General features: G+C 46.5%; 1 protein-coding gene across 6 annotated transcripts in view; it reads left to right on the top strand.

The window, feature by feature from the left end:
* The window catches only part of SHQ1 (SHQ1, H/ACA ribonucleoprotein assembly factor), a 215177-nt gene that overhangs the window by 8953 nt on the left and 178437 nt on the right, over positions 1-27787 (top strand). Inside the window, exons 1-2 of one of the 6 annotated variants that reach the window (XM_068253995.1) lie at positions 10501-10610; positions 23153-23306. In XM_068253995.1, coding sequence (XP_068110096.1) covers positions 10595-10610; positions 23153-23306 — 170 coding nt within the window. In that variant the 5' untranslated portion in view covers positions 10501-10594. Of the gene's footprint in view, positions 1-10500; positions 10615-22029; positions 22112-23152; positions 23307-27787 lie in introns of those variants that run through there. The other 5 variants (XM_068253990.1, XM_068253994.1, XM_068253992.1 and 2 more) reach the window with 5 other exon arrangements.

Genomic DNA, 27787 nt, shown 5'->3' with positions numbered 1-27787 from the left:
GCACTCAGACCTAAAGAATGGACAAACAGCTGTCTGCCCATGCAGACAGCTGAGCAGATCATTACATCAGGATGCCGGTAAATGGTTAAGCAATGCCACCTGCCCTTACCCTATGGATATGAATTAAATGGGCAATTTACATTCTCATGCAATCAACACCGCACATAGTTCATGAGTACTGAGACAAAGTCAGAGCGTGGAGGAACAAAGTTAATAGAGAATACATCAAGTAGCACCTGGGCCCCCTCTGCTCCAGGGCCCCATAGAAGCTACTCTGGCTGCTATGACTATTGATTGCTACACCCCTGGAATGTGCTGTTTGTTCCAGGGCTGCAGAGTTGATACAAAAATCATCAGACTCATCAGTTTATGAAACCACCGACTCCAGGTACCCAAAATTGCTCCAACTCCTCTACTCCTTAGTCTAAAGGTGCCCATTAACAGTACAATTTTTCACTAAATGTGATCTTTCGGTGCGCTTTTTATAATTGAAAACATTCGGAAGGTAATTATAGATTGTTCACATTTACTGAACGATTCTTCAGATTCGATCATAAAATCCAACTTTTGGATCGATTTTATCCTATTTAACAATCAACCAAAGTATCATTCCTTTTCGATTGCCTTCATAAACAGCAAATTTTCTATACAATTCGATCATTAAAATCACATAGAAATCTCGCATTTGGTGAAAAAAATTGCACCATTAATGTGCACCTTAATACATCCCAGGGCTGTGGAGTTGGTAAAAAAAATCATCATTATGAAACCACTGACTCTGACTGCAGGTACCAAAAAATTGCTCTGACTCCAAAGCCCTGGTTGGTTTGGGTGGGGAATGGGAGGGGAAAGGGTTAGGTATGGAATAGGAATGATAAAAAGGGTCTGCCTCTTACTACTCATCCGTATTCGACTGGTGGTCAGTAAGTTACATCACCACCAGATTGCAGAAACCGGGGAAGACAGGAAAAAAACAAGATGGCAGAAAGGTATGTGACTCTTAAAACCACATGCCTGTAAATTTAGTTTGAATAAATAAAGGTAATTTGAGATACACTGTAAAAATGGCGGCTCCAGGATTTTTTGGGTGGCGTGCTATGCAGGTGCTGGACCAATTTCTGGAGTAGCTGATGACTCGCACACCATGGCAACAAATGGGTGTTGCTATAACCTGCGCCATGGCAAGAAATGGGCGTCGTCATGACCAGATGAGGGCGGAGCTAACTGTAATTTAAAGTGAACCCGAGGGGAGAGTGATATGGAGGCTGCCATATTTATTTCCTTAAACAATACTAGTTGCCTGGCAGCCCTGCTGATCTATTTGGTTGCAGTAGTGAACTGAATTACACCAGAAACAAGCATGCAGATAATCTTGTCAGTTCTGACAATATTGTCAGAAACCCCTGACCTGCTGCATGCTTGTTCAGAGTCTATGGTTGAAAGAATTAGAGGCAGAGGACCAGCACGGCAGCCAGGAAACTGGTATTGCTTAAAAGGAGATAAATATGGCAGCCTCAATATCAGGGCTGTGGAGTCGGAGTCAAGGAGTCGGGGCAATTTTGGGCACCCGCAGTCGGCGTTGGAGTCGTTGATTTCATAAACTGAGGAGTCGGAGTCGGATGATATTTGTACAAAATCCACAGCCCTGTTATGTATTAGACTAAGGAGTCAGAGTCGAGGAGTCGGAGTCTGAGCCATTTTGGGTACCCGGAGTCGGAGTAGTGGTTTCATAAACCGAGGAGTCGGAGTTGGAGTCTGAAGATTTTTGTACCGACTCCACAGCCCTGCTCAATATTATTCTCACCTCAGGTTCACTTTAAAAGTGCAACGCAAAGATAGTGGGCCCAAGTTTTGGTGACCCTTTCCCCAGAAAATTCTCAAAATTGTGCAGGTTTTCTCAAGAAAATACACGTAATGTGAGCAGATTTGACCAGAAAATACGTTCAACCATGTGGCAGATTGGACCAGAAAATACGTTCAATCACGTCAGCAGATTTGCCCAGAAAATACATTCAATCACGTCGGCAGATTTGACCAGAAAATACGTTCAACCATGTTGGCAGATTTGACCAGAAAATACGTTCAATCACGTCGGCAGACTCGATCAGAAAACACTTCAATCATATGTGGCAGACTTGATCAGAAAACACTTCAATCATATGTGGCAGACTTGATCAGAAAACACTTCAATCATATGTGGCAGACTTGATCAGAAAACACTTCAATCATATGTGGCAGACTTGATCAGAAAACACTTCAATCATATGTGGCAGACTTGATCAGAAAACACTTCAATCATATGTGGCAGACTTGATCAGAAAACACTTCAATCCTGTGTGGCAGACTTGATTAGAAAACACTTCAATCATGAGGCAGACTTGCCCAGAAAATACACCTATTAATAAATTAAAAAAAAACATTTACTCACCTGCTGTCTGCTGAAGACCTCCTGTCCCGGGATCCTTCCAGCGCGCAGCTCCCACGATCCTCTGCAACCAGCAACTGAAACTCCCACGCTGAGAGCAGGGCTATGGGAAAATGGCGCCGAAGCCCTGCACTGCAGACTCTAAGTCTCCAGAGCAGGGCTTCGGACGCCATTTTACTGTAGCCCTGCTCTGCCGGAGCTACGGACTGATGCTGCCGGTGAACTGACACAGCATCTATTAGACGCTGAAAGTCCGTTCACACTGGCGGGTGCTTTAGGGGTGCTTGAAGAATTTTAGGGGGTGCCTCAGCACCCAAAGCACCCCCCTGGCGCCGCCCCTGCATTCCGCCGATAAATGTATCATAAAACGCTATTTACCGTTTTAATGTAAATACATTAATGTTCAATACATTAAAACGGTAAATAGGTTTTTATGATACATTTATCGGTGGAACAGTGCGCTATTTTCAAAACGGTATTTATTGTTAGTATACATTACCGTGTCCTGGCGATCGCTCCTTCACTTCCTCGGTTAGTTTGCTGTTGTCCTGCAGCCAGCCAATCACCATGCGGGGACTGAAGTGACAAGGTGATTGGCTGGATGCAGGACTACAGCAAACTAACCGACAAAGTGAAGGAGCGATCGCCGCGACAAGGTAATGTATGCCTATGCACACATCCTCCTTCCACCTAACCCTACTCCCTCCACCCCCTGCTACCTAACACCAGTGTCCTGCTGCCTCTCCTTCCCCCCCCCGACCCCCGCTGCCTAACACAAGCCCCGCTGCCTGAGTATGTACAAGCAGCGATAAGCGATAAGGGTAAATTATGGTGCCCGCTATTTGTCGGGTGCCATATTTTAACTTCCTTGCCGCTAATCATTGCTTGCACTACTGTATTTCAGCACCTTTTTCAACTTTCCTAACGATAGACAGCGTTTTGTTTTATATAACAGTTCAAAACGGCGTCATTTTTATACCTCGGCGATGTGCGCCATTTTTATCTAACCCCCTACAGTGACCACCGCAGGAGGAAGGAAGAGGTAGGCTGGCCACCGCTAGTGTCCATTGCTCTGCTCCCAGAAGGCAGTGCAACACAGGCCCAGGGGCAGGAATGATGAGACAGATTTACCAAAAGCAGAGCACAGGGAAATACCGTAATAAAGTTTCAAAAGGAGAGAAGTTGTTCAAATCACAAACCAGAATCTTTGGTCTACACATCTGTTTTATTTGTGCTCCTGTTTTTTTGCAGCGCTTTTGATAAATCTGCCCCTTTGGATTTATATGAATTCAGTGGTGGTCACATGACCATAGACAGGGCCGGTTCTCTCATGAAGCAAGGTGAAACATTTGCATCAGGTGCAGAGATTACAGGGGCAGCATTTTTGTACTGTGTTTACACAGCATGCAGTCAGAGTAGGAGGAGAAGCGAGACTCACAGATTCACAGTCAGCCAGTGTGCTATTGTGTTGAGCTGCAGCATGTCATGTGAGAACATTAAATGAAGCAGAGTAAATTGTGAATTGCTGTGCGATCATTCCAAATTAGGGGTGGGGGAGTGGGGGGTTGTCAAACTTGCGCATGCTCATTTGCCTCAGGCAGCAAAATGTCTAGAACTGTCCCTCACCATAGATGAGCACTTCTAAATTAAAAGCATCTAGCAGATATACAGTATTTTAGAATGATACACTATGGTTGCTAGTCTGCTGGGAGAGGGAATAAGATTTCTGGTTAATAGAATTTTTGGCATTTAAGGACCACTTTTGCGAAAAATGGTAAAATTTAGTCTCAAAAATTCTTTATTGGATTTTTTTCAAGTACAGATAAAGTGCAGTACAACTCTTACAGGGAATGTGCACTCATAATTATTAGACCATTCTTTTGCACAATAAAACTGTAGTCAAATCTTACAAAAAATAGTAAACATGGCAGAATAGAACAAGTCTGATATCATAAAAAAGGCAACATATTCAAATCAAGCAATCGAATAGTATATCCCTTTCTTGAATGAAAATCATAAGGGCAGAAGACTAAAATTGTGACAGAGCCTGTCGTATCCTTGTGGAAGAAACATTCTGGAGCCGTGGCTGCCACACCTTGTCAAAATGATGGACTACGTCCGAGAGGTTCTGTGAGGATCTGTGCCTGTGTCATCCTGCTGGTGGCAGCACTGAGGTGGACTTCCGCTGTCTACCAGCAGATGGCTCTCATATTGCTGGGAGCGGGGCAATTCCTCGGCTCACCAGCAGATGGAACTGTGGGAGATTCTGGCCAGTCACCTGAGCAATGTGCTGCTTATTTAAGGCCGGACTTCCTAGCAGCACATTGCTAGGTCATTCCGTTTGTCTGCTCGCTGCAGTTGTGACTCTGGCCATCCAGTCCTGTGCTCCTGAACCCTGCTCTGATATTCTGTACTCCTGGTATTTGATCCTTGCTAGTCTGACTATTCTCTGTCTTCTGCCCTTGTACCTTGTATTCTCTGGTTATTGATCTTGGCTTGTACGACTATTCTTCCGTGTGCTGATTCTGCTGAGACGTGTCTGTATATATGGTATTATTGTATATACTCTCATATTGTGTGTGTTGCTGTATATATTTGTATAGATAGTTAGATAGTCAGGGTTCTGGTATTTGTGGTGCACCACGCGTTGTTTGATTGTATATTGTATGTGTATGGTGATCTGCATTTGTTCACTTGCATTATTGTAAATAAAACACATTTATCATTCTACTCTGTTGTGCAGACGTCAGTATTTCCATTGTGATCTTCCTGTTTGTTAAACCAAAACGATTGCCATGCAGAGATCGTGGATCTGCCAGTCTGGTTCCAGTCACGACCACGATCTGCATGGCCAATCGTTACAGAATGACCTAGCCTACCCATATATTGATCACAGAAATACTGCAGATTCATCTATCTGTACAAAGAGTTGGAGTTTTGATGATGTGTACTACTATGTCTTGCTCGCTGAGGATAGCAAAAGTTATTCCTTCATGTATTTTGCAGCTTACTCCAGAAAGCAGCTTCAGCAGTTATTGGAGTTAGTGCAAAACTATGTTAATCAGAAAATCTTGTCTGCAGAAGAGGTGCAGGACTTGCTGCAAGTCCTTCAATGGTTGCTAAAAAGTAAATTATCCAAGGATAATTTTCTTGATCCTCCATTTAGCCCATCTGATGTTACCGTTTTGACGTCCATTTTGAAAAACGACAGGGAATCTTTCTTTCAGTTCTACTCCAAGAAAGACAAAAATATTATGCAAGCTTGTGTCCAATCCCTTCAATCATTGATTGATTTAAGAGTATGCAAATTTGAAAAAACCTCCTTGTTAATGTCTGCCTGGGAAGAGATGTTAATTTCCCAATGCAAACCTTGTTCTGTGACAGCAAAGAATAAAATACAAACTGGTTCTTTGTCTGTTACTATCCAGTCCAGTCTTGATTCTGTTTCTGATGTAGTTCAGTCAAGTTCTATTAATAGACAAATAAATTCTCTGCCAGTTAGGAACCAATCTCGTTTAGAGCCTGTCTTTTGTGCAGCAGATATTAACTATCTAATTGATCATTTAAAGAAGGATAGGAAAAGTTTTGTAAACCACTATTCTAAAATGGAAAGTTCTTGTCTGCTGAAATATGTGCATGCTGTGAAAAGGATGAGTGGTTACAAATTGTGTCCGCAGAAAGCCGCCTCTGCCCTGATCCAAGTTTGGGAGGAAATCTTGTCATTTGATGCAGATGCATGCATGCATGTGATTGAGGAATCAAATGAGTGGAGAGATTGCAGCAATCGAGTCAGTTTTGATTTTACTGCAGAAGAGATCAATGCTTATTATGGCTATTTGAAGAATGATAGGGAACAGTTTATGTCATTCTATTCGCAACAAAATGAGGAGTTTATTAGGAATTGTATCTGTGGAGTAAGATCTCTGATGGTTAATGCCTTGTGTGAGAATGAATCTGCCTCTGCTTTGATTGCCATCTGGCAAGAAATTCTTTCCTCTAAATTTCAATCTCACCCTCTCTCTGATAACCCTTATGTCCAGAGTTCACAACCTGCATGTCAGTTATCTGTACAAACTCCATTGCAAACTGCAGTCAGAACCACACCTTGGTCCTGGCAAAAATCATTAGAAAACAAGTCATCATCCAAAAAGAAAAAGATTCTTTCCTACCAACTCCATTCAGCGTGTGCAGCCTCCAGCCGATTCCAGTCGTGTGCAGCCTCCAGCCGATTCCAGTCGTGTGCAGCCTCCAGCCGATTCCAGTCGTGTGCAGCCTCCAGCCGATTCCAGTCGTGTGCAGCCTCCAGCCGATTCCAGTCGTGTGCAGCCTCCAGCCGATTCCAGTCGTGTGCAGCCTCCAGCCGATTCCAGTCGTGTGCAGCCTCCAGCCGATTCCAGTCGTGTGCAGCCTCCAGCCGATTCCAGTCGTGTGCAGCCTCCAGCTGATTCCAGTCGGTACAGACTCCATCCAAGTCGGTGCAGACTCCATCCAAGTCGGTGCAGACTCCATCCAAGTCGGTGCAGACTCCATCCAAGTCGGTGCAGACTCCATCCAAGTCGGTGCAGACTCCATCCAAGTCGGTGCAGACTCCATCCAAGTCGGTGCAGACTCCATCCAAGTCGGTGCAGACTCCATCCAAGTCGGTGCAGACTCCATCCAAGTCGGTGCAGACTCCATCCAAGTCGGTGCAGACTCCATGCAGCTCCATACAAACTTCATCCAGCACCGTGCAGACTTCACCCCGATCCGTGCAGACTTCAACCATGTCCATGCAGACTCCAGGTGATTTGTGTCCTCAGCAATCTCCAGTCTGTCCTGAGCAGTCCTTCGCCTTTCTTTGTGGACTCTTTCATGGACTAGGTTTGCTGACAGTGGGTCAGCCTGCCAGGCCCGCAGAGTGTTGCATCCAGCCCGCAGAGTGTTGCATCCAGCCCGCAGAGTGTTGCATCCAGCCCGCAGAGTGTTGCATCCAGCCCGCAGAGTGTTGCATCCAGCCCGCGGAACTTTGCTCTTTGCCTGCGGAACTTTGCTCCCAGTCCGCACAGACTCAGATCACACCGTTTCAGTGCCAGTCCGCACAAACTGTATCGGGATCTCAGCCAACGGTCCAGCCAAGCGCTCAGCCAACGGTCCAGCCAAGCGCTCAGCCAACGGTCCAGCCAAGCGCTCAGCCAACGGTCCAGCCAAGCGCTCAGCCAACGGTCCAGCCAAGCGCTCAGCCAACGGTCCAGCCAAGCGCTCAGCCAACGGTCCAGCCAAGCGCTCAGCCAACGGTCCAGCCAAGCGCTCAGCCAACGGTCCAGCCAAGCGCTCAGCCAACGGTCCAGCCAAGCGCTCAGCCAACGGTCCAGCCAAGAGCTCAGCCAACGGTCCAGCCAAGAGCTCAACCAAAGGTCCAGATCTATGAGGTTACACAGGCTGCTGTCCTGTCTGAAACTACTGAGCCTGCTGTCCTGTCTGAAGCATCCCAACCTGTTAACTTGCCTAAAGTTATCCCGTCTTCTGTTTTGCCTGAGGTTATGCAAGCTGCTGCCCAGCCTTCACAGACTTGTTGCTGCTGTTCCTGTAGGTGCCAAGTCTGCTGATGATCCTGCTCCTAATGGTGCTCAGACTGATGTTCCTGATGGTGCCCGGCCTGCTACTGTTCTTGCTTCTCCTGGTAGTGCCTGGTCTGCTGGACTACTTGAGGGCACCCAGTTTACAATCCAGCCTGTTGCTGCCCTGCCCGAGACTATTCAGTCTGTTGCTAATCTGCCTGCAGCACTACCTGAAGCTTTCCAGTTAACTGCTCAGATGTCACAGGACTCTGCTGTTGTTTCCAAGTCTGGCGACTCTGCTGTTGCTTCCAAGTCTGGTGACTTTGCTGCTGCTTCCAAGGTTGGTGAGTCTGCTGCCGCTCCTGAAGATATCCAGTCTGCTGCCGCTTCTGAGGATATCCAGTCTGCTGCCGCTTCTGAGGGTATCCAGTCTGCTGCCGCTTCTGAGGGTATCCAGTCTGCTGCCGCTTCTGAGGGTATCCAGTCTGCTGCCGCTTCTGAGGGTATCCAGTCTGCTGCCGCTTCTGAGGGTATCCAGTCTGCTGCCGCTTCTGAGGGTATCCAGTCTGCTGCCGCTTCTGAGGGTATCCAGTCTGCTGCCGCTTCTGAGGGTATCCAGTCTGCTGCCGCTTCTGAGGGTATCCAGTCTGCTGCCGCTTCTGAGGGTATCCAGTCTGCTGCCGCTTCTGAGGGTATCCAGTCTGCTGCCGCTTCTGAGGGTATCCAGTCTGCTGCCGCTTCTGAGGGTATCCAGTCTGCTGCCGCTTCTGAGGGTATCCAGTCTGCTGCCGCTTCTGAGGGTATCCAGTCTGCTGCCGCTTCTGAGGGTATCCAGTCTGCTGCCGCTTCTGAGGGTATCCAGTCTGTGGTTCCAGTTGTTGCTTCCAAGTCTTCGGTTCCAGTTGTTGCTTCCAAGTCTTCGGTTCCAGTTGTTGCTTCCAAGTCTTCGGTTCCAGTTGTTGCTTCCAAGTCTTCGGTTCCAGTTGTTGCTTCCAAGTCTTCGGTTCCAGTTGTTGCTTCCAAGTCTTCGGTTCCAGTTGTTGCTTCCAAGTCTTCGGTTCCAGTTGTTGCTTCCAAGTCTTCGGTTCCAGTTGTTGCTTCCAAGTCTTCGGTTCCAGTTGTTGCTTCCAAGTCTTCGGTTCCAGTTGTTGCTTCCAAGTCTTCGGTTCCAGTTGTTGCTTCCAAGTCTTCGGTTCCAGTTGTTGCTTCCAAGTCTTCGGTTCCAGTTGTTGCTTCCAAGTCTTCGGTTCCAGTTGTTGCTTCCAAGTCTTCGGTTCCAGTTGTTGCTTCCAAGTCTTCGGTTCCAGTTGTTGCTTCCAAGTCTTCGGTTCCAGTTGTTGCTTCCAAGTCTTCGGTTCCAGTTGTTGCTTCCAAGTCTTCGGTTCCAGTTGTTGCTTCCAAGTCTTCGGTTCCAGTTGTTGCTTCCAAGTCTTCGGTTCCAGTTGTTGCTTCCAAGTCCTCGGTTCCAGTTGTTGCTTCCAAGTCCACGGTTCCAGTTGTTGCTTCCAAGTCCACGGTTCCAGTTGTTGCTTCTAAGTACGGTGTTCCTGCGGATCTCAAGTCTGCTCTGGCTCTTCTTGATCCTGATGGGTTCCAGAAGTTTTTCGATTTCTCTCCCTCCCTGCCCACCCAGCCTCGATTTTTCTATTGGGACCCAGGTGGGGCTAACTCTGGAGATCGTATGGAGCGTTCGGAGCCCGCTCCTAAAGAGGGGGGTACTGTGAGGATCTGTGCCTGTGTCATCCTGCTGGTGGCAGCACTGAGGTGGACTTCCGCTGTCTACCAGCAGATGGCTCTCATATTGCTGGGAGCGGGGCAATTCCTCGGCTCACCAGCAGATGGAACTGTGGGAGATTCTGGCCAGTCACCTGAGCAATGTGCTGCTTATTTAAGGCCGGACTTCCTAGCAGCACATTGCTAGGTCATTCCGTTTGTCTGCTCGCTGCAGTTGTGACTCTGGCCATCCAGTCCTGTGCTCCTGAACCCTGCTCTGATATTCTGTACTCCTGGTATTTGATCCTTGCTAGTCTGACTATTCTCTGTCTTCTGCCCTTGTACCTTGTATTCTCTGGTTATTGATCTTGGCTTGTACGACTATTCTTCCGTGTGCTGATTCTGCTGAGACGTGTCTGTATATATGGTATTATTGTATATACTCTCATATTGTGTGTGTTGCTGTATATATTTGTATAGATAGTTAGATAGTCAGGGTTCTGGTATTTGTGGTGCACCACGCGTTGTTTGATTGTATATTGTATGTGTATGGTGATCTGCATTTGTTCACTTGCATTATTGTAAATAAAACACATTTATCATTCTACTCTGTTGTGCAGACGTCAGTATTTCCATTGTGATCTTCCTGTTTGTTAAACCAAAACGATTGCCATGCAGAGATCGTGGATCTGCCAGTCTGGTTCCAGTCACGACCACGATCTGCATGGCCAATCGTTACAGGTTCACTTTTACTTTCTCATTCAGCATAATTTTCTGAATCCCATCCAAGACACATCTAAAAGATAGCGTGGGCTGGCGCCTTTGAGAAGCTATATAGGCCTTGGCAGCATTAGCCGTAAATTGGATCAGTTTATGCTTGGCACGAGGGATCTCCTCAGGTATCAATCCCAAAAGGAAAATGTTGGGGTCAGAACGTAGGTGAGTAGATAAGGTTTGATTTATTAGTCAAAACACTCTCGGACATTATTTTGGCAACCCCTAAAACAGATAGTAGAATTACATATAGTTAAAGCAAGATTAAAGGACCAGCACTAGATCACTGGTTCCACACTGAGGGTAATTGGTGAAAGCACTGTGCCTCCAGAAAAAACAATTCAAGAACAAATATCCTTATAGTGAACAAAGCTTAAACCTTTTGCCTCCGAAGAAGCAGAGCGTAGACTCTGCGAGAACAGGCTGTCAGGCTTATCATCCTTGTTTTTTTGACCTCTGACTGAGGATGGAATAAAGGTGAGCCACCTTAATTGCTACTGGTGCCCGGAAGCTTTGTTCACTATAAGGATTTTTAGATAGTAGAATTATTAGGGTGAACTGAGTGCAGTTTCACTGGAACTAAATAGCTCCTATGTAGCAGCCGAGGGGAAACTTCTATATTTGTAACCTGAAGTCTACCTTTAGAGACAATGTCAAACACTTGTGACCATTGTTCATTGTCCAGGTCCACACCACAATCCAGCTCCAGAGGCGTAGCTATAGGTGGGCAAAGGGGAACATGTGTCTGCACCCCCACGTGTGCGAGAGCCGACTTGCTGGCTGCCTGAAGTACAGAAACGTTAACAGCATCAGAAAAGGAGAGCACATGTAGCTACATAAACAGCACATGTGGCTATCTAAAGGGGGACATCTGGCTATTTAAAGGGGGGCACATCTGTCTATCTATGGGGGAAGGGGGCACATGTGGCTATCTAAACAGCATTTGTACATGTCTCCACTCATGACCATGCCCACAATCTGATGCATGTACACGCCCATTATGTCTGGGGGAGGGGCAAAAACATTGTCCCTGGGCGCTGAAAACCCTAGCTACGCCTCTGTCCAGCTCCCACACAGACTGAAAGGGAATTTTGGAGGCAGTGGACCCAGCATTAAAAGAAGAATAGAAGATTGATAGTATACCCATACGCAGAGGGTCAGACAGTCATGTTTGTTCAAAGGAAGCCACCATAAAGGAACCCTGAGCAGACCCTTAAGCCTTCCTCCAGCCCCCGAGGTCCCTTGGCGTCCCCTGGATCACCTCCGTGGTCCTGCTGGTGGCCCTGTTAGCCTGGCGACTTTAGGCAAAGTTGTGGGCGACTGCACATGCATGGCCCATCCACGCACCCGACTCGATCACGAGCGAGTTGTCATAAGCCTCCTGCGCATGCGCAGTTCAGTCTTTTGAGAACCGGAGGGGCCAGCAAGGGCAAGACTACTCCCGAAGGCGACAGGCTAACGGGGCCACCAGCGGGACCACAGAGGGGACCGAGAGGATGCCAAGGGACATTGCGGGCTACAGAGAGCTGGAGGAAGCCCCAGGTAAGTGCACATTTTCATTTAAAGGGTCTGCTCAGGGTCCCTATAAGGTACAATTGTAGTGAGGGGAATATGGAGGCTTTCATATTTATTTCCGTTTAAGCAATACCAGTTGCCTGGCTATCCTGCTGATCCTCTGCCTCTAATTCACTAAGCCCTGCTTGGTAAGTGTCACTTACTAGCCGTGGTGAGGCAGGGAGCTGCGTGTATGACTCAGGCTTTTCCTTCCAGTGTATCTCTTACATCCCTTTAGATGTGCTGCAGTCACCAGTTGGAGCTCTTCTGCATGCCAGAATACAGATTTTCACATCTAAAGGAATGCAGAAAAGCCCCCCAAAATGTCACCTTCCACTGCTCTGACACAGTGAAAGACCCACTGGAATCTCTGTTGCATCAAATCAGCTGAGAAGCCGGGCTGTGTGGCTCTCCCTATTGGCTGCCTCGCCCATTTACACTAGAGCGTTTTGTCGTTGATTTCGGCAAAACACTCAAACGCTAGCGCTTTTGAAAGCGCTAGTGTAATAAAACCCTATGGGCCCGTTCTTACTTGGGCGATTTGCGCTAATCGCCGCAAATTGCCCAAAATCGTGAAACACAAACGCATAGCCTGCACCATTTTCAGGCGATTTCCCCGCAATCGCGTTTCAGTGCTATAGAAGCGCAAAACGCGATCACGGAGAAATCGATGCACTGTCCAGTGATTTTTTCCGCGTGAAATTGCGGAAAAATCACTCTTGCAAAACGCAGACAAAAATTGCTGGCATTTTGTGCTTCTAAGTGTGAATGGGCCCACAAGGCTGTCTGTCAAGTTACCGTACAGAGAGAGCATGGAAAAAAAACAGCTTTTTTCAGCATTACCGAATGCGGTAATGCTTTGTGAATAGAGGCCAATCACCCAGATGGACTAGCCCAAAACCTGAAAATTCGTCAGTTTTCACTATGTACTGTAAGTGACAGCAACATAAGAAAAAAAGTAATTTATAGTGCATTTTACGCTGGGAAAATTGTACATTTATATCTATGTGTATTCTAAAAGTCAAAATACAGAACTGCGCGCCAATTGAAAATAGTAAAGTTTAAGGGGATCGCAACCAGCACAAGAGTCACTTTTACTCTAAAATAATACCAGAGTTCAAAGAAAGCTGCCCCTCTTCATCCGATCCTATCCCCACAGTAAAAGATACGGCATGCCCCGAAAGCAAATTAGAACCGCATATAGTGCTAGGGCTAGTCTCATTTGCTTAAAAAATGTACCCATTCGGGACATTTTTTAAGCGCCATTTAAACGAAGGAAGCAGATCCTATGTTAAAAATAGGATCCACTTCCACTTGTTACAAAATATGGATCAGTTCGGTACGCAACGTGAGACAGAACGCAGAGTCCCAACTTGGCACATTTTCCTGGACTGGAAAATGTGTCAAACGAAAGCCTATGAGAACAGACACTCTCTCACTGTGCATACCTGTTAACTGCACCTGTGTGACTGACTGCACATTGTATTAGTCAAGTCAGTGCATACCTTTCACTTCATCCCCCCCAATATGGACAAAACAAAAGGCAGAGGCAGGCCACCTGGCAGGTCTGTTCGAGGTCGCGCTGTCATGATTTTGTGGAGGCCGCAACCAAAGTACAGCGTTCAGAAGAAGGCATGTGCCATCAACCCCCAATAGGACGTAGTTGACTATTTAAAGGGACTCCGAGCTCACGAAAAAAAGAAAAGTTGTACTCACCAGGGGCTTTCTCCAGCCCAGTGCTGGTCGGGAGGTCCCACGCCGGCGTCCTGGCTCCTCTCCTTCTCCCCGCTCCGGTATAGCTGACAGGCCGCAGCCCGGGCGACACTCGGTGGAGTGTCGGGCTATAGCTTCCGCGTATGACGCGGATTACGTCACACGCCGGCCGCCTCGCGTCATCACGGCGGCCGGCGTGAAAGTACTGCGCATGCGCGATTAAAGCGCGCATGCGCAGTACTTTCACGCCGGCCGCCGTGATGACGCGAGGCGGCCGGCGTGTGACGTAATCCGCGTCATACGCGGAAGCTGCAGCCCGACACTCCACCGAGTGTCGCCCGGGCTGCGGCCTGTCAGCTATACCGGAGCGGGGAGAAGGAGAGGAGCCAGGACGCCGGCGTGGGACCTCCCGACCAGCACTGGGCTGGAGAAAGCCCCTGGTGAGTACAACTTTTCTTTTTTTCGTGAGCTCGGAGTCCCTTTAACACAGAACACCTCATCTTTCTCATCTTCCGCACAGAAGCGTGACATATCTTCCTCCCCCTGCTCTGATTCTGGCACCCCACTTAACACTCAGTCGGCCGCCACCACCAAAGTGCCATCACCCCCGGGCTCAGCGATGTGGACATTTTTTTGTGTGTCTGCCTCAGATGAGAGCAATGCCGTCTGTACTCTCTGCCACCAAAAATTGAGCCGTGGAAAGAACAACACCCGCATAGGGACAACTACCTTACAAAGGCACATGATTACAAAGCACAAACTGCAATGGAATGACCACTTGAGGAAAAGCAGCACACAAAAGCAAATCCACACACCGCAGTGGAAGATATGCAATTATTTCTGAAAAAAGGCGATACTCAAACTGTACCATGATGTTGAAAGGCAAGTGGTGTCATCTCTGGCCCACAGCGTTGGGTCAAGGGACCATCTGACCACGTGGTCTGCATAGCACGGTCAGGCCTGCCCGAAGACTAAGGCCACATACACACATCAGACTATAGTCTTTGGAAACTGAAAGATCACAGACCAATCTTACCACCCTTCATGTAGTATGAGAGCCATACTCTACACAGTCTTTTCTATGGAGCTGAACTCCACATCAGAAAAAAATCTTTGCAAGATGCTGCACACACAGATGCTGTGCAGACACAAAAGATCAATATCTGCAAAAGATCTGTTCCTGCCAAAAATCCATTCCTGCAAATTGCAATGATAGTCTATGAGATTTGCAGATCATCATACACACATGATTTAACTGACATTCATCTGCAGATCCGCAGATCTGAAAATCCATCCTGGTGGATCTGATCTGCAGATGAATGTCAGTTAAATCATGTGTGTATGATGATCTGCAGATCTCATAGACTATCATTGCAATTTGCAGGAATGGATTTTTGGCAGGAACAGATCTTTTGCAGATATTGATCTTTTGTGTCTGTACAGCATCTGTGTGTGCAGCATCTTGCAAAGATTTTTTTCTGATGTGGAGTTCAGCTCCATAGAAAAGACTGTGTAGAGTATGGCTCTCATACTACATGAAGGGTGGTAAGATTGGTCTGTGATCTTTCAGTTTCCAAAGACTATAGTCTGATGTGTGTATGTGGCCTTAGTCAGTTCCCACACACAGCATTTCTGCCTGCATGCCATGTGACTGCCTGCCCCAAGACTAAGTTGCTCCCTACACAGCATCTCTGCCTTCAGGCCGCTTGACTGCCTTCTCCGCCACCACCAACAGGGTCCAGGACTCCAGGCGGATTCCTGAGTTTTTCTGGTGCATGTACATGCCTGCCTAATTTTTCTGGCTGCACTGCGGCTGCAACAACAAAACAAAAGGCATGTACATGTGACAATTCCCCTTCGTGATCATTACCTGGCCGCAGTGAAGGGGCTTGCGTATCACAATGAAGCAATGACCGCGGCTATATAACAGTCACTGTTCTGTCATTCAGCTACCTCAGCCCGGCGGCCATATGGGCTTGAAAACCGCCACGGCCTGCACACTGGCCATGGTGCGCACCAGTCCAGCACAGCCGTCACAACACAAATAGCTGTTTGCAGTGCGTTACACAGTGAGTTTGGTGTGTCAGTGTGAAGCAGTACTCTAATTACACTCCCTGATTGATGTACAGGCAAGGAGTTTTGAATTAGGAGATGGATTAACAGAGATGGATAAACAGTGAGCTTTCGGCTTATAAAAAGCCTTCATCGGACTGGTTCCTGACCAAAACTAATAAAACACAGCTTATATACACTGACATACAGAGGAGAAACATTCTTTAGCACACATAAATGTAATTAGATGCCTCAACTGATACTGAGGAGGCTTTCCCAGGCATACTGGCTAAAATTGATGTATACACATGCAAGATGTTCTATCTAAAGCACTTTAGGCCTGCAATTTAGCATTCAATGTGATTTCGGCCCTTTAACCACTTCAGGACCACAGTCTTTCTACCCCTTAAGGACCAGGCACTTTTTTTCCATTCAGACCACTGCAGCTTTCACGGTTTATTGCTCGGTCATACAACCTACCACCTAAATGAATTTTACCTCCTTTTCTTGTCACTAATAAAGCTTTCTTTTGATGCTATTTGATTGCTCCTGCGATTTTTACTTTTTATTATATTCATCAAAAAAGACATGAATTTTGGCAAAAAAATGATTTTTTTAACTTTCTGTGCTGACATTTTTCAAATAAAGTAAAATTTCTGTATACATGCAGCGCGAAAAATGTGGACAAACATGTTTTTGATAAAAAAAACCCCATTCAGTGTATATTTATTGGTTTGGGTAAAAGTTATAGCGTTTACAAACTATGGTGCCAAAAGTGAATTTTCCCATTTTCAAGCATCTCTGACTTTTCTGCGCACCTGTCAGGTTTCATGAGGGGCTAAAATTCCAGGATAGTACAAATACCCCCCAAATGACCCCATTTTGGAAAGAAGACATCCCAAAGTATTCAGTGAGAGGCATGGTGAGTTCATAGAAGATTTTATTTTTTGTCACAAGTTAGCGGAAAATGACACTTTCTGACAAAAAAAAGAAAAAAAAAAAGTTTCCATTTCTTCTAACTTGCAACAAAAAAAAATGAAATCTGCCACGGACTCACTATGCTCCTCTCTGAATACCTTGAAGTGTCTACTTTCCAAAATGGGGTCATTTGTGGGGTGTGTTCACTGTCCTGGCATTTTGGGGGGTGCCTAATTGTAAGCACCCCTGTAAAGCCTAAAGATGCTCATTGGACTTTTGGCCCCTTAGCGCAGTTAGGCTGCAAAAAAGTGCCACACATGTGGTATTGCCGTACTCAGGAGAAGTAGTATAATGTGTTTTGGGGTGTATTTTTACACATACCCATGCTGGGTGGGAGAAATATCTCCATAAATGACAATTGTTTTATTTTTTTTACACACAATTGTCTATTTATAGAGATATTTCTGCCACTCAGCATGGGTATGTGGAAAAATATACCCCAAAACACATTATACTACTTCTCCTGAGTACGGCGATACCACATGTGTGGCACTTTTTTGCACCCTAACTGCGCTAAGGGGCCCAAAGTTCAATGAGTACCTTTAGGATTTCACAGGTCATTTTGAGAAATTTCGTTTCAAGACTACTCCTCGCGGTTTAGGGCCCCTAAAATGCCAGGACAGTATAGGAACCCCACAAATTACCCCATTTTAGAAAGAAGACACCCCAAGGTATTCCGTTAGGAGGATGGTGAGTTCATAGAAGATTTTTTTTTTTTGTCACAAGTTAGCGGAAATTGATTTTAATTGTTTTTTTTCACAAAGTGTCATTTTCCGCTAACTTATGACAAAAAATAAAATCTTCTATGAACTCACCATACTCCTAACGGAATACCTTGGGGTGTCTTCTTTCTAAAATGGGGTCATTTGTGGGGTTCCTATACTGCCCTGGCATTTTAGGGGCCCTAAACCGTGAGGAGTAGTCTTGAAACCAAATGTCGCAAAATGACCTGTGAAATCCTAAAGGTACTCATTGGACTTTGGGCCTCTTAGCGCACTTAAGGTGCAAAAAAGTGCCACACATGTGGTACCGCCGTACTCAGGAGAAGTAGTATAATGTGTTTTGGGGTGTATTTTTACACATACCCATGCTGGGTGGGAGAAATATCTCTGTAAATGACAATTGTTTGATTTTTTTTTACACACAATTGTCCTTTTACAGAGAGATTTCTCCCACCCAGCATGGGTATGTGTAAAAATACACCCCAAAACACAATATACTACTTCTTCTGAGTACGGCGATACCACATGTGTGACACTTTTTTGCAACCTAGGTGCGCTAAGGGGCCTAACGTCCTATTCACAGGTCATTTTGAGGCCTTTGGATTCTAGACTACTGCTCACGGTTTAGGGCCCCTTAAATGCCAGGGCAGTATAGGAACCCCACAAGTGACCCCATTTTAGAAAGAAGACACCCCAAGGTATTCTGTTAGGAGTATGGTGAGTTCATAGAAGATTTTTTTTTTGTCACAAGTTAGCGGAAAATGACACTTTGTGAAAAAAAAACCAATACATATCAATTTCCGCTAACTTGTGACAAAAAATAAAATCTTCTATGAACTCATCATACACCTAACAGAATACCTTGGGGTGTCTTCTTTCTAAAATGGGGTCACTTGTGGGGTTCCTATACTGCCCTGGCATTTTACGGGCCCAAAACTGTGAGTAGTCTGGAAACCAAATTTCTCAAAATGACTGATCAGGGGTATAAGCATCTGCAAATTTTGATGACAGGTGGTCTATGAGGGGGCAAATTTTGTGGAACCGGTCATAAGCAGGGTGGCCTCTTAGATGACAGGATGTTTTGGGCCTGATCTGATGGATAGGAGTGCTAGGGGGTGACAGGAGGTGATTGATGGGTGTCTCAGGGGGCGGTTAGAGGGGAAAATAGATGCAATCAATGCACTGGGGAGGTGATCGGAAGGGGGTCTGAGGGGGACCTGAGGGTTTGGCCGAGTGATCAGGAGCCCACACGGGGCAAATTAGGGCCTGATCTGATGGGTAGGTGTGCTAGGGGGTGACAGGAGGTGATTGATGGGTGTCTCAAGGTGTGATTAGAGGGGGGAAATAGATGCAAGCAATGCACTAGCGAGGTGATCAGGGCTGGGGTCTGAGGACGTTCTGAGGTGTGGGCGGGTGATTGGGTGCCCGCAAAGGGCAGGTTAGGGTCTAATCTGATGGGTAACCGTGACAGGTGGTGATAGGGGGTGATTGATGGGTAATTAGTGGGTGTTTAGAGGAGAGAAGAGATGTAAACACTGCACTTGGGAGGTGATCTGATGTCGGATCTGCGGGCGATCTATTGGTGTGGGTGGGTGATCAGATTGCCCGCAAGGGGCAGGTTAGGGGCTGATTGATGGGTGGCAGTGACAGGGGGTTGATTGATGGGTGGCAGTGACAGGGGGTGATTGATAGGTGATTGACAGGTGATCAGTGGGTTATTACAGGGAATAACAGATGTAAATATTGCACTGGCGAATTGATAAAGGGGGGTCTGAGGGCAATCTGAGCGTGTGGGCGGGTGATTGGGTGCCCGCAAGGGGTAGATTAGGGTCTAATCTGATGGGTAACAGTGACAGGTGGTGATAGGGGGTGATTGATAGGTGATTGATGGGTAATTAGTGGGTGTTTAGAGGAGAGAATAGATGTAAACAATGGATTTGGGAGGTGATCTGATGTCGGATCTGCGGGCGATCTATTGGTGTGGGTGGGTGATCAGATTGCCCGCAAGGGGCAGGTTAGGGGCTGATTGATGGGTGGCAGTGACAGGGGGTGATTGATGGGTGGCAGTGACAGGGGGTGATTGATAGGTGATTGACAGGTGATCAGTGGGTTATTACAGGGAATAACAGATGTAAATATTGCACTGGCGAATTGATAAAGGGGGGTCTGAGGGCAATCTGAGCGTGTGGGCGGGTGATTGGGTGCCCGCAAGGGGTAGATTAGGGTCTAATCTGATGGGTAACAGTGACAGGTGGTGATAGGGGGTGATTGATAGGTGATTGATGGGTAATTAGTGGGTGTTTAGAGGAGAGAATAGATGTAAACAATGGATTTGGGAGGTGATCTGATGTCGGATCTGCGGGCGATCTATTGGTGTGGGTGGGTGATCAGATTGCCCGCAAGGGGCAGGTTAGGGGCTGATTGATGGGTAGCAGAGACAGGGGGTGATTGACTGGTGATTGACGGGTGATTGACAGGTGATTGACAGGTGATCAGGGGGGATAGATGCATACAGTACACGGGGGGGGGGGTCTGGGGAGAATCTGAGGGGTGGGGGGGGGGTGATCAGGAGGGGGCAGTGGGCAGGGGGGGGGATAAAAAAAAAAATAGCGTTGACAGATAGTGACAGGGAGTGATTGATGGATGATTAGGGGGGTGACTGGGTGCAAACAGTGGTCTGGGGGGTGGGCAGGGGGGGGTCTGAGGGGTGCTGTGGGCGATCAGGGGGCAGGGAAATCAGTGTGCTTGGGTGCAGACTAGGGTGGCTGCAGCCTGCCCTGGTGGTCCCTCGGACACTGGGACCACCAGGGCAGGAGGCAGCCAGTATAATAGGCTTTGTATACATTACAAAGCCTATTATACAATGTAAGTGCGGCGATCCGGGTGCTAGTAACCCGCCGGCGCTTCCGAACGGCCGGCGGGTTACTACGAGCGGTGGGCGGAGCCAGTCCCCGGCGGCTGATCGCGTCACGAATGACGCGATCGCCGCATAACCACTCCCGCAGCCGCCCCCGCCGATGGGCGTATTGCGGTCGTTTGGGCCCGGACTTTGCCGCCGCCCATCGGCTGGGGGCGGTCCTTAAGTGGTTAAACGCTGCTTTGCGTCAAATCCAGATTTTTCCCGGGACTTTTGGTGTCTATCCCACTCCACCATGCCCCCCTCCAGGTGTTAGACCCCTTGAAACATCTTTTCCATCACTTTTGTGGCCAGCATAAATTTTTCTAGTTTTCCAAGTTTGCCTCCCCATTGAAGTCTATTGCGGTTCGTGAAAGTTCGCATGAACCGAACTTTTGCGGGAGGTTCGCGAACTGAAAATCGGAGGTTCGGGCCATCTCTAATCATGACACGCTTCTGTGAGCTTTTAGAAGCACATATGATGTGTGACATGCAAGAACAGCGGAAGGGCATAAACAGCCCTTCTGCCGTTCACATCATAGGCGCTGCGCAACCCAGCGCAGCAGTACAAAGCGCTATGATGTGCTATTGGGCTGCTGCATGCGGGGGCTGGATGGTTAAGGGCTCTGCCTCTAACACAGGAGACCAGGGCTCAAATCTTGGCTCTGCCTGTTCAGTAACCCAGCACTTATTCAGTAGGAGACCTTAGGCAAATCTCCCTAATACTGCTACTGCCTATAGAGCGCGTCCTAGTGGCTGCAGCTCTGGCGCTTTGAGTCCGCCAGGAGAAAAGCGCAATATAAATGTTATTTGTCTTGCATGCGTTCTGTCCGCAAGCGCAGAGCTGACCCATTCACTGTAGTGAATGGGATCAGCAGCAGCGCAGTTGGCATGCGTTTGTACATGTTGCATTCCGGTTGCACGGCCATCGGCGCCTTATGTTGGGCATACACGGGTCGATCCGGCGGCCGATTAGCCGCTGGATCAACCTCCACCACATCCCCGCTCGTATCGATTCCCGCTCGTCCCTGCTTCTTATCACCCACTCGATTCGGCGCTATTGTCTGCCTCGGCGCTATTGTCTGCCTGCGGGGATCGAGTGCGGAATTGATCCCCGCGGCGATCGGACACGTCGGATATTAGCAATCGAGCCATCAGCGGCTCGATTGATAAGGGGGCATCGAGCCGTGTATGCCCAGCATAATGATGTGGACGAGGCCTTTTAGATGGCAATCTAAACGTGGATGGCCAGTTCAATGCAACCTATTGTTTGTGTTATCGACTACCGGTGTACCGGTACTTGTCTCTGGTGGTGCATTGGCATCTCCTTTCAGTGCAGATTCTCCCAGCATTCCCTGCACGTTACTCGGCCGCCAGACAGCAATGACATGACACACACATTATACACACACGCTCATATAATGCACGAAGGCGGAGCAGCAGCTACACGCTAAATTTCCTGTCTCTATAGCAACTACACAGCTATACGAGTATCCTCTTCCTTAACCCGCCTCTCCCTGCGCTGGCCACTCGCTGGATAGAAGAGTATCCCGCCTTGCTGTTTCCACGCCTCCACCAATCCATCCCCGAGTTTCCCTGTACCAGCGTGTGATTGGTAGAGGGCAACAGCAGGACCGGAGAGGTTGACGAATCAGAGCGCTGGATTTGATCTCGATCCTTTACACGTGCAGTCCCGGAAGAAGGAAGCCTGCGTGCATAGGTGCATGTGTGGACTGGAGTGACTGAGGTGAGCTGAGCTGCTGGAATATATGTCTGCTGGTCACTCATCACTTATACAGTACTTAATATTGAAACATGCATGCTGCTGTTTGTTGTGCTGCTTTGTAATGACCAAGTTAATAACCATCACGTGGCCAGGGTTTTCACATCGTAGTATGTATACTTTACTATTTAGGCTCCTATATGCAAGCATATGGGGCTAGTTTGATCTTTCCTATCAAGATTTCTGCGAACTAATTTATAAAGGACACCTGTAGTGAGAGGTATATGGAGGCTGCCTGCCATATTTATTTGCTTTTAGGCAATAAATGCCAGTGGCCTGCCTATACTCCTGTACATCTGCCTCTAATACTTTTAGTCATAAAGCCTGAACAAGCATGCAGCAGATTGTCAGATCTAGACAAGATTAGTTAGCTGCATGCTTGTTTCTGCTGACATATGGGGGGTGGGGTGACACTTATTAACGCTCTGCTATGTGCATATATGTACCTATTCCTGCTATGTTGCGTGTCCTCTTCCTCCTGGTAGCTGCTCCCTCTGCAAGGCTCCTGATATCAGATGATGAGGAGCCATGAATACTGGAGTGAGAGTGAGTGGGTGCCTGTAGGAAGAGGACACGCATTGCAGTGGGATCCAGGTAAATGTAGGGCACATAGCACAGCGCTTATACTCTGCCAGGGGAAGATGTCGTGTGGTCACTGGCCATGGGGGGGGGGGGGGGGGGGGTATTCACGTTTGGTAACGTTGTCATGCAAATTCTCATGTGCTCCCTCACAGGAATTTTACGGTAGCATGTGATGTGCAATTAGCACGACCCATGTTAGGTATCATAGGTCGCGCTACTTGTGCAAGGCATGCGGATTTGCACCGGTGTGCTCCCTGTGTACAGCAACTTTACTGGTCTTTTGTGAATATGCCACAAAGATTTTGTGGTTATATAATTATGTAGCATGTATTGCTATTAAAGATCCTATGTTTTCACTTTCTGGCTCTTCAGCAGCCCTGTGCTGTACCATCATACTCATCTATGTACTTCATTGTTTTTTAGCTGGCTTCATTATGATCACTCCTGCATTTGACATCAGCCAGAATCCAGACTTCATTGTTATTACTATCAAGGTTCCTTATGCCAGGGTGTCCGAATTCGATATCTACATTGATGGAGATGACTTCAAATTCTATGCTAAACCTTATTTTCTCAGGCAAGTGGATCAGCTATGTATTCTCATTATGGTTTAATTAAAGTGTACTTGAGACTAACTAAAATAATTATACATGCATAGGGCTTCCTCCAGCCCCCTTCAGAAAGATTGGTCCCTCGCTGTCTACCCAGCCTACCTGGATCCTCCGCTAGGCGGCTTAGTAATTCTGCCAGGTGGCCTGGGAAGACGACAAGGGACCTACCAGCCTTCACATTGAAGAAAAAAAATATATATTTTTGCTTCCATCCACAAAACATTTGTCTCGTACCATTACGGTTTGTCCAGAACTGAAGATGGTCAGCAATATTGTTGGGGGAGAGCAGTGGCTTCTCTTCACTACCCTGTCATACAACCTTTTTTTTGTTCAGTGTTTGTTTTGGTGGCGGACTCGAATATAAACCTAGGGGTTACCCTGGGTTTGACAGTCCAAACTCTTTGGAGATCAACTCTTTTCCTGAGGTCCTCACAAACCACCTTTGTTCGAGTGGTAATACACAAATGTGTTATATCTGTAATCAGGCTTTGCTGGATGTACATTCTTTAAATCAAACAGCGTTTTTCACTCAGATCTGTTTGTCATTGCACCAGACTGCTTTTTGTGTGTGTAGAGGTGCTATGACAGATCATTCACTTGTGTTAAGTGATGCATTTTAAAAGGGCATAATGGCGAAAAATTTAAAAATTTACAATATGTACAAACAAACAAACAAATAAGAAGTACGTCCAGTGTTCTCCCCAGAATTTTTTTCCAGCCGGGTGGCATGAAATAGTAGCCGGGTGGCATGAAAAAGTAGCCGGGTGGGTTGAGATGAAAATGCAGGGCAACTCTGCTTACAGCATAGGAGGTGAGCCGATGACAGCCGGGTGGTCACCAAATCTAGCCGGGTGGAGCACCCGGCTAAAAGAGCCTGGGGAGAACACTGACGTCTTTTCCAGAGTAAAATGAGCCATAAATTACTTTTCTCCTATGTTGCTGTCATTTACAATAGGTAGTAGAAATGTGACAGAAGTGACAGGTTTTGGACTAGTCCATCTCTTCACGGGGGATTTCTCAGGGATTTATTTATTTTCAAAAGCACTTAGTGAATGGCAGCTGCTCTGTCCAACTGCCAAAAAACTGTGTAGCGAGCAGGGAAGCTGGCCAGCATCATTGTTTAAATGTTTTTTAGGGAATATCTTTATAAAGAATAAAAGCCATGCTGAGAATCCCCTATGAAGAGATGGACTAGTCCAAAACCTGTCGCTTCTGTCAGATTTCTACCTACTGTAAGTGACAGCAACATAGGAAAAAAGTAATTTATGACTCATTTTACTCTGGAAAAACCCTACTTCTTATTTGTCTATGTTTGCACATATTTTAAATTTTACAATTTTTCACCATAGTGCCCCTTAAAGGGTGCACATAAAGTTATTAAGGCTTGGAGCATGGTGGACAACATAGAGTTCCAAAGTCAAAATCTGTGGCTTGTGGAAGTGGGCCGCCTTGTGTTAAATTCACAAGCTACCTCCCACAGAATTGCTGGAAAAGAAAGTAGCTGCGCGCGCGCGTGTGTGCCAGAGGTCTTGAGGTAATATAGCATTTTTTGTATTATTACTAAGCTTGCAGTTATGCTTTCTACAATGAATGCCAGTACAGGATGAGACACACAAGTACCTTCCCTTTGCAGACTATTGTATAAAGACAAAAAAAATAAAAAAAAAGTAGGGGGAAACTGAATGTTTTCTAAAACCTGACTGTGAACATATCTGACAGCTGGGAAGCACTTAGCATGGTTAAAGCTCTAGTGTAGAGGAACAGTAAAGAGGATATTATAAAGATAACGTAAATACCGTCTTAAAGAAACAAATCTTAAACTTTACTGTGTGAAACACGTGAGAAAGCCGAGTAATGCCACATATGAGGAACATGCCAAACACCAGATAATAATGTGATAATAATCTGGGCACGGATTACTAAACCACTTTAAAAGTATATGATTTCTTCCTGTGATACAATGAGAGCAGCCATGTTCTGCTTGTGATCATTACACACAGGCAAGCTGGTCTGAATCTCCAGCCCTCAGCCTGTAAAAACCTCACTCCCCTCTCCTCCTCCCACTCCCCTCTGCCTCTGAAATCTCTGACTAGTAACACCTCCTCCTGCCCAGACTGAGCTCCCATAAGCCCTTGCTATATAGGTCTCAAAGTGCCAAGGCACTGGAGAAGCTGTGGGCAAGGCTTGTTTAGTTTATAGGGAATTAGTCTTAGAACTAGGGAAAAAAAAGTATTTGGCTTGAGGAATGCCATATAAACTATATGAAAGGAACACAATTATGCAATGAGTAAAAGTTTATCTCGGATCCACTTTAGAGAATATAAGATAAAATGCATTTAATCTCTGCCAAAGCTTAGCAATTTTAAAGCTATATTAACCTCCCTGGTGGTATCCCCGAGTCTGGCTCTGGGTGGAAAAAAGCAGCCTGCAGCGGTAATCCTGAGCCTGACTTGTGGTAGCCACCGGGAGCTCTATGCAGAGTGCAGCTCACAGCGGGCATTTTAACTCCCCTCCCCTGGGATCCAGATGCCGTCAGCTATTCTCCTTCCTGTCTTCGGAGGCTCTGCATCCCACTGGTGAGATCGCTGTGTGTCGTCATGACGACAGACTGAGATCTCACTATAGCGTTACAGCGCAACCAGGAGGACATAGGGAGATTTGCAGCACTGGATCCCAGGGAGGTGAGTAAATGCTGGGCTGCCGCAGATCTCTCTGCAGTGTGATAATAATCAAACCGCCAGAGAGGTTAAGATGAAATCTACTTTTGGAAACAAAACAATGCTCCTGGCCAAGAAGCTGACATACTTTTACCCTGTTTGCAATCCTGGCCTGTCAAAGGTAACACAAATGAGTAGAGACTTGTAAAGTTTGAGTCTTAAACTTACAGCTAAGCATGTCTTTGTAGCCCTTTTGTTTTGTTTAAGAATTTGAAAACATTCAATAACCTTGAAGTTTATAGCGTAAGGTAATGGCATACATAACAATTAGGAAAAGTTCAAGAATATAAAACTCATATTTTAGTCATTTTCTCCAATGGCATCTTTCCATCCTCACTCAAAAAGGCTGTTGTAACACCACTACTTGAAAAACCATCTCTAGATCCCACCGCCTCGCTAACTACCACCCTGTGTCACTTCTCCCATTCACATCCAAATTACTTGAACACCATATACATGCTTAACTGAGCCATTTTTTATCTAACTCCCTGCTTGATTAGTTCCAGTCTGACTTTTGTTCTAACCACTCCACAGAAAAAGCCCTTCTTATTGCTAAAACGAAAGGACATTATTCCATACCCATCCTTCTCGATCTGTCATCAGGGATTGATACTGTTAAACCACACCCTACTCCTTCAGATACTTTCATCTATAGCACAGGTGTCGAACTCCAGGCCTGGAGGGCCAGATCCATGCCAGTGTTTAGGATGGACTGAGAAAGAGAGGAATATGTTCTACCTGATGGACCACACTTTTCCTGATTCAGACTCATCAATGAATTTGAGCTGTGTCAACAATGGACCGGTTTGACATACCTGATCTATAGGTATAAAGGACCTTGCTCTCTCCTGGATATCTTCCTTCTCTCTGGAAAGTCTTTCACAGTCTCTTACTCAGATCAGATCTCATCTCCCCATCCTTTATCTGTGGGGGTACCTCAAGGCTCTGTCCTTGGGCCCCCTCTTTTCCCTCTACATGCAGTTCTTGTTAACTTAATCAATTCATTTGGGTTTCAATACCACTTGTATGCAGACAATACACAAATGTACCTCTCGGCCCCAGATCTTAACTCCCTCCTCACACGTGTTCCTGACTGTTTGTCTGCTATGTCCTCTTTCATGACCTCTTGCTTCTTAACTTAATATGAGTAAAACGGAACTAATCATCTTTCCACCATCTCTGTCCACTTCTCTGCCTGATATAACAATAAATGTTAATAACACCCCTATAACGTCAGTTCCCAAAGCATGGTGCTTAGGGGTAATATTTCACGCCTCCCTCTCCCTTATTCCTCACGTTCACTCCTTAACCAGCTCCTGTCATCTCCAACTCAAAAACATATCTCACATCCGACCTTTTCTCACTTAGGACACGACTAAAATGTTAATACATGCTCTTATAATATCTCTTCTGGACTATTATAACATATGGTACCACTTTGTGCACTACTAACTAGCAGGCTGGTTCCGCTCCATTCTGTACTTGAACTCAGCTGCTCGTCTCATTCATTTTTCTTCCCGCTCTTACTCTGCTGCTCCTCTCTGTCAGGCTCTTAATTGGAAACCAATTAACCAAAAGATTTAGTTCAAACTCTTAACTCTAAAACTAAGCTCTCCCCAATCTCTCTCACATCTTCTCACTAGTTTCCAGATACCAACCAAACCACAATCTCAGATCTGCACATGTCCTCCTCTAGAATCACCTCCTCACATTCACATATACAAGATTTC

The sequence above is a fragment of the Hyperolius riggenbachi genome, chromosome 9, assembly GCF_040937935.1.
Source record: "Hyperolius riggenbachi isolate aHypRig1 chromosome 9, aHypRig1.pri, whole genome shotgun sequence".
Taxonomy (NCBI): domain Eukaryota; kingdom Metazoa; phylum Chordata; class Amphibia; order Anura; family Hyperoliidae; genus Hyperolius; species Hyperolius riggenbachi.
This window is presented reverse-complemented; position numbering and strand designations above follow the sequence as displayed.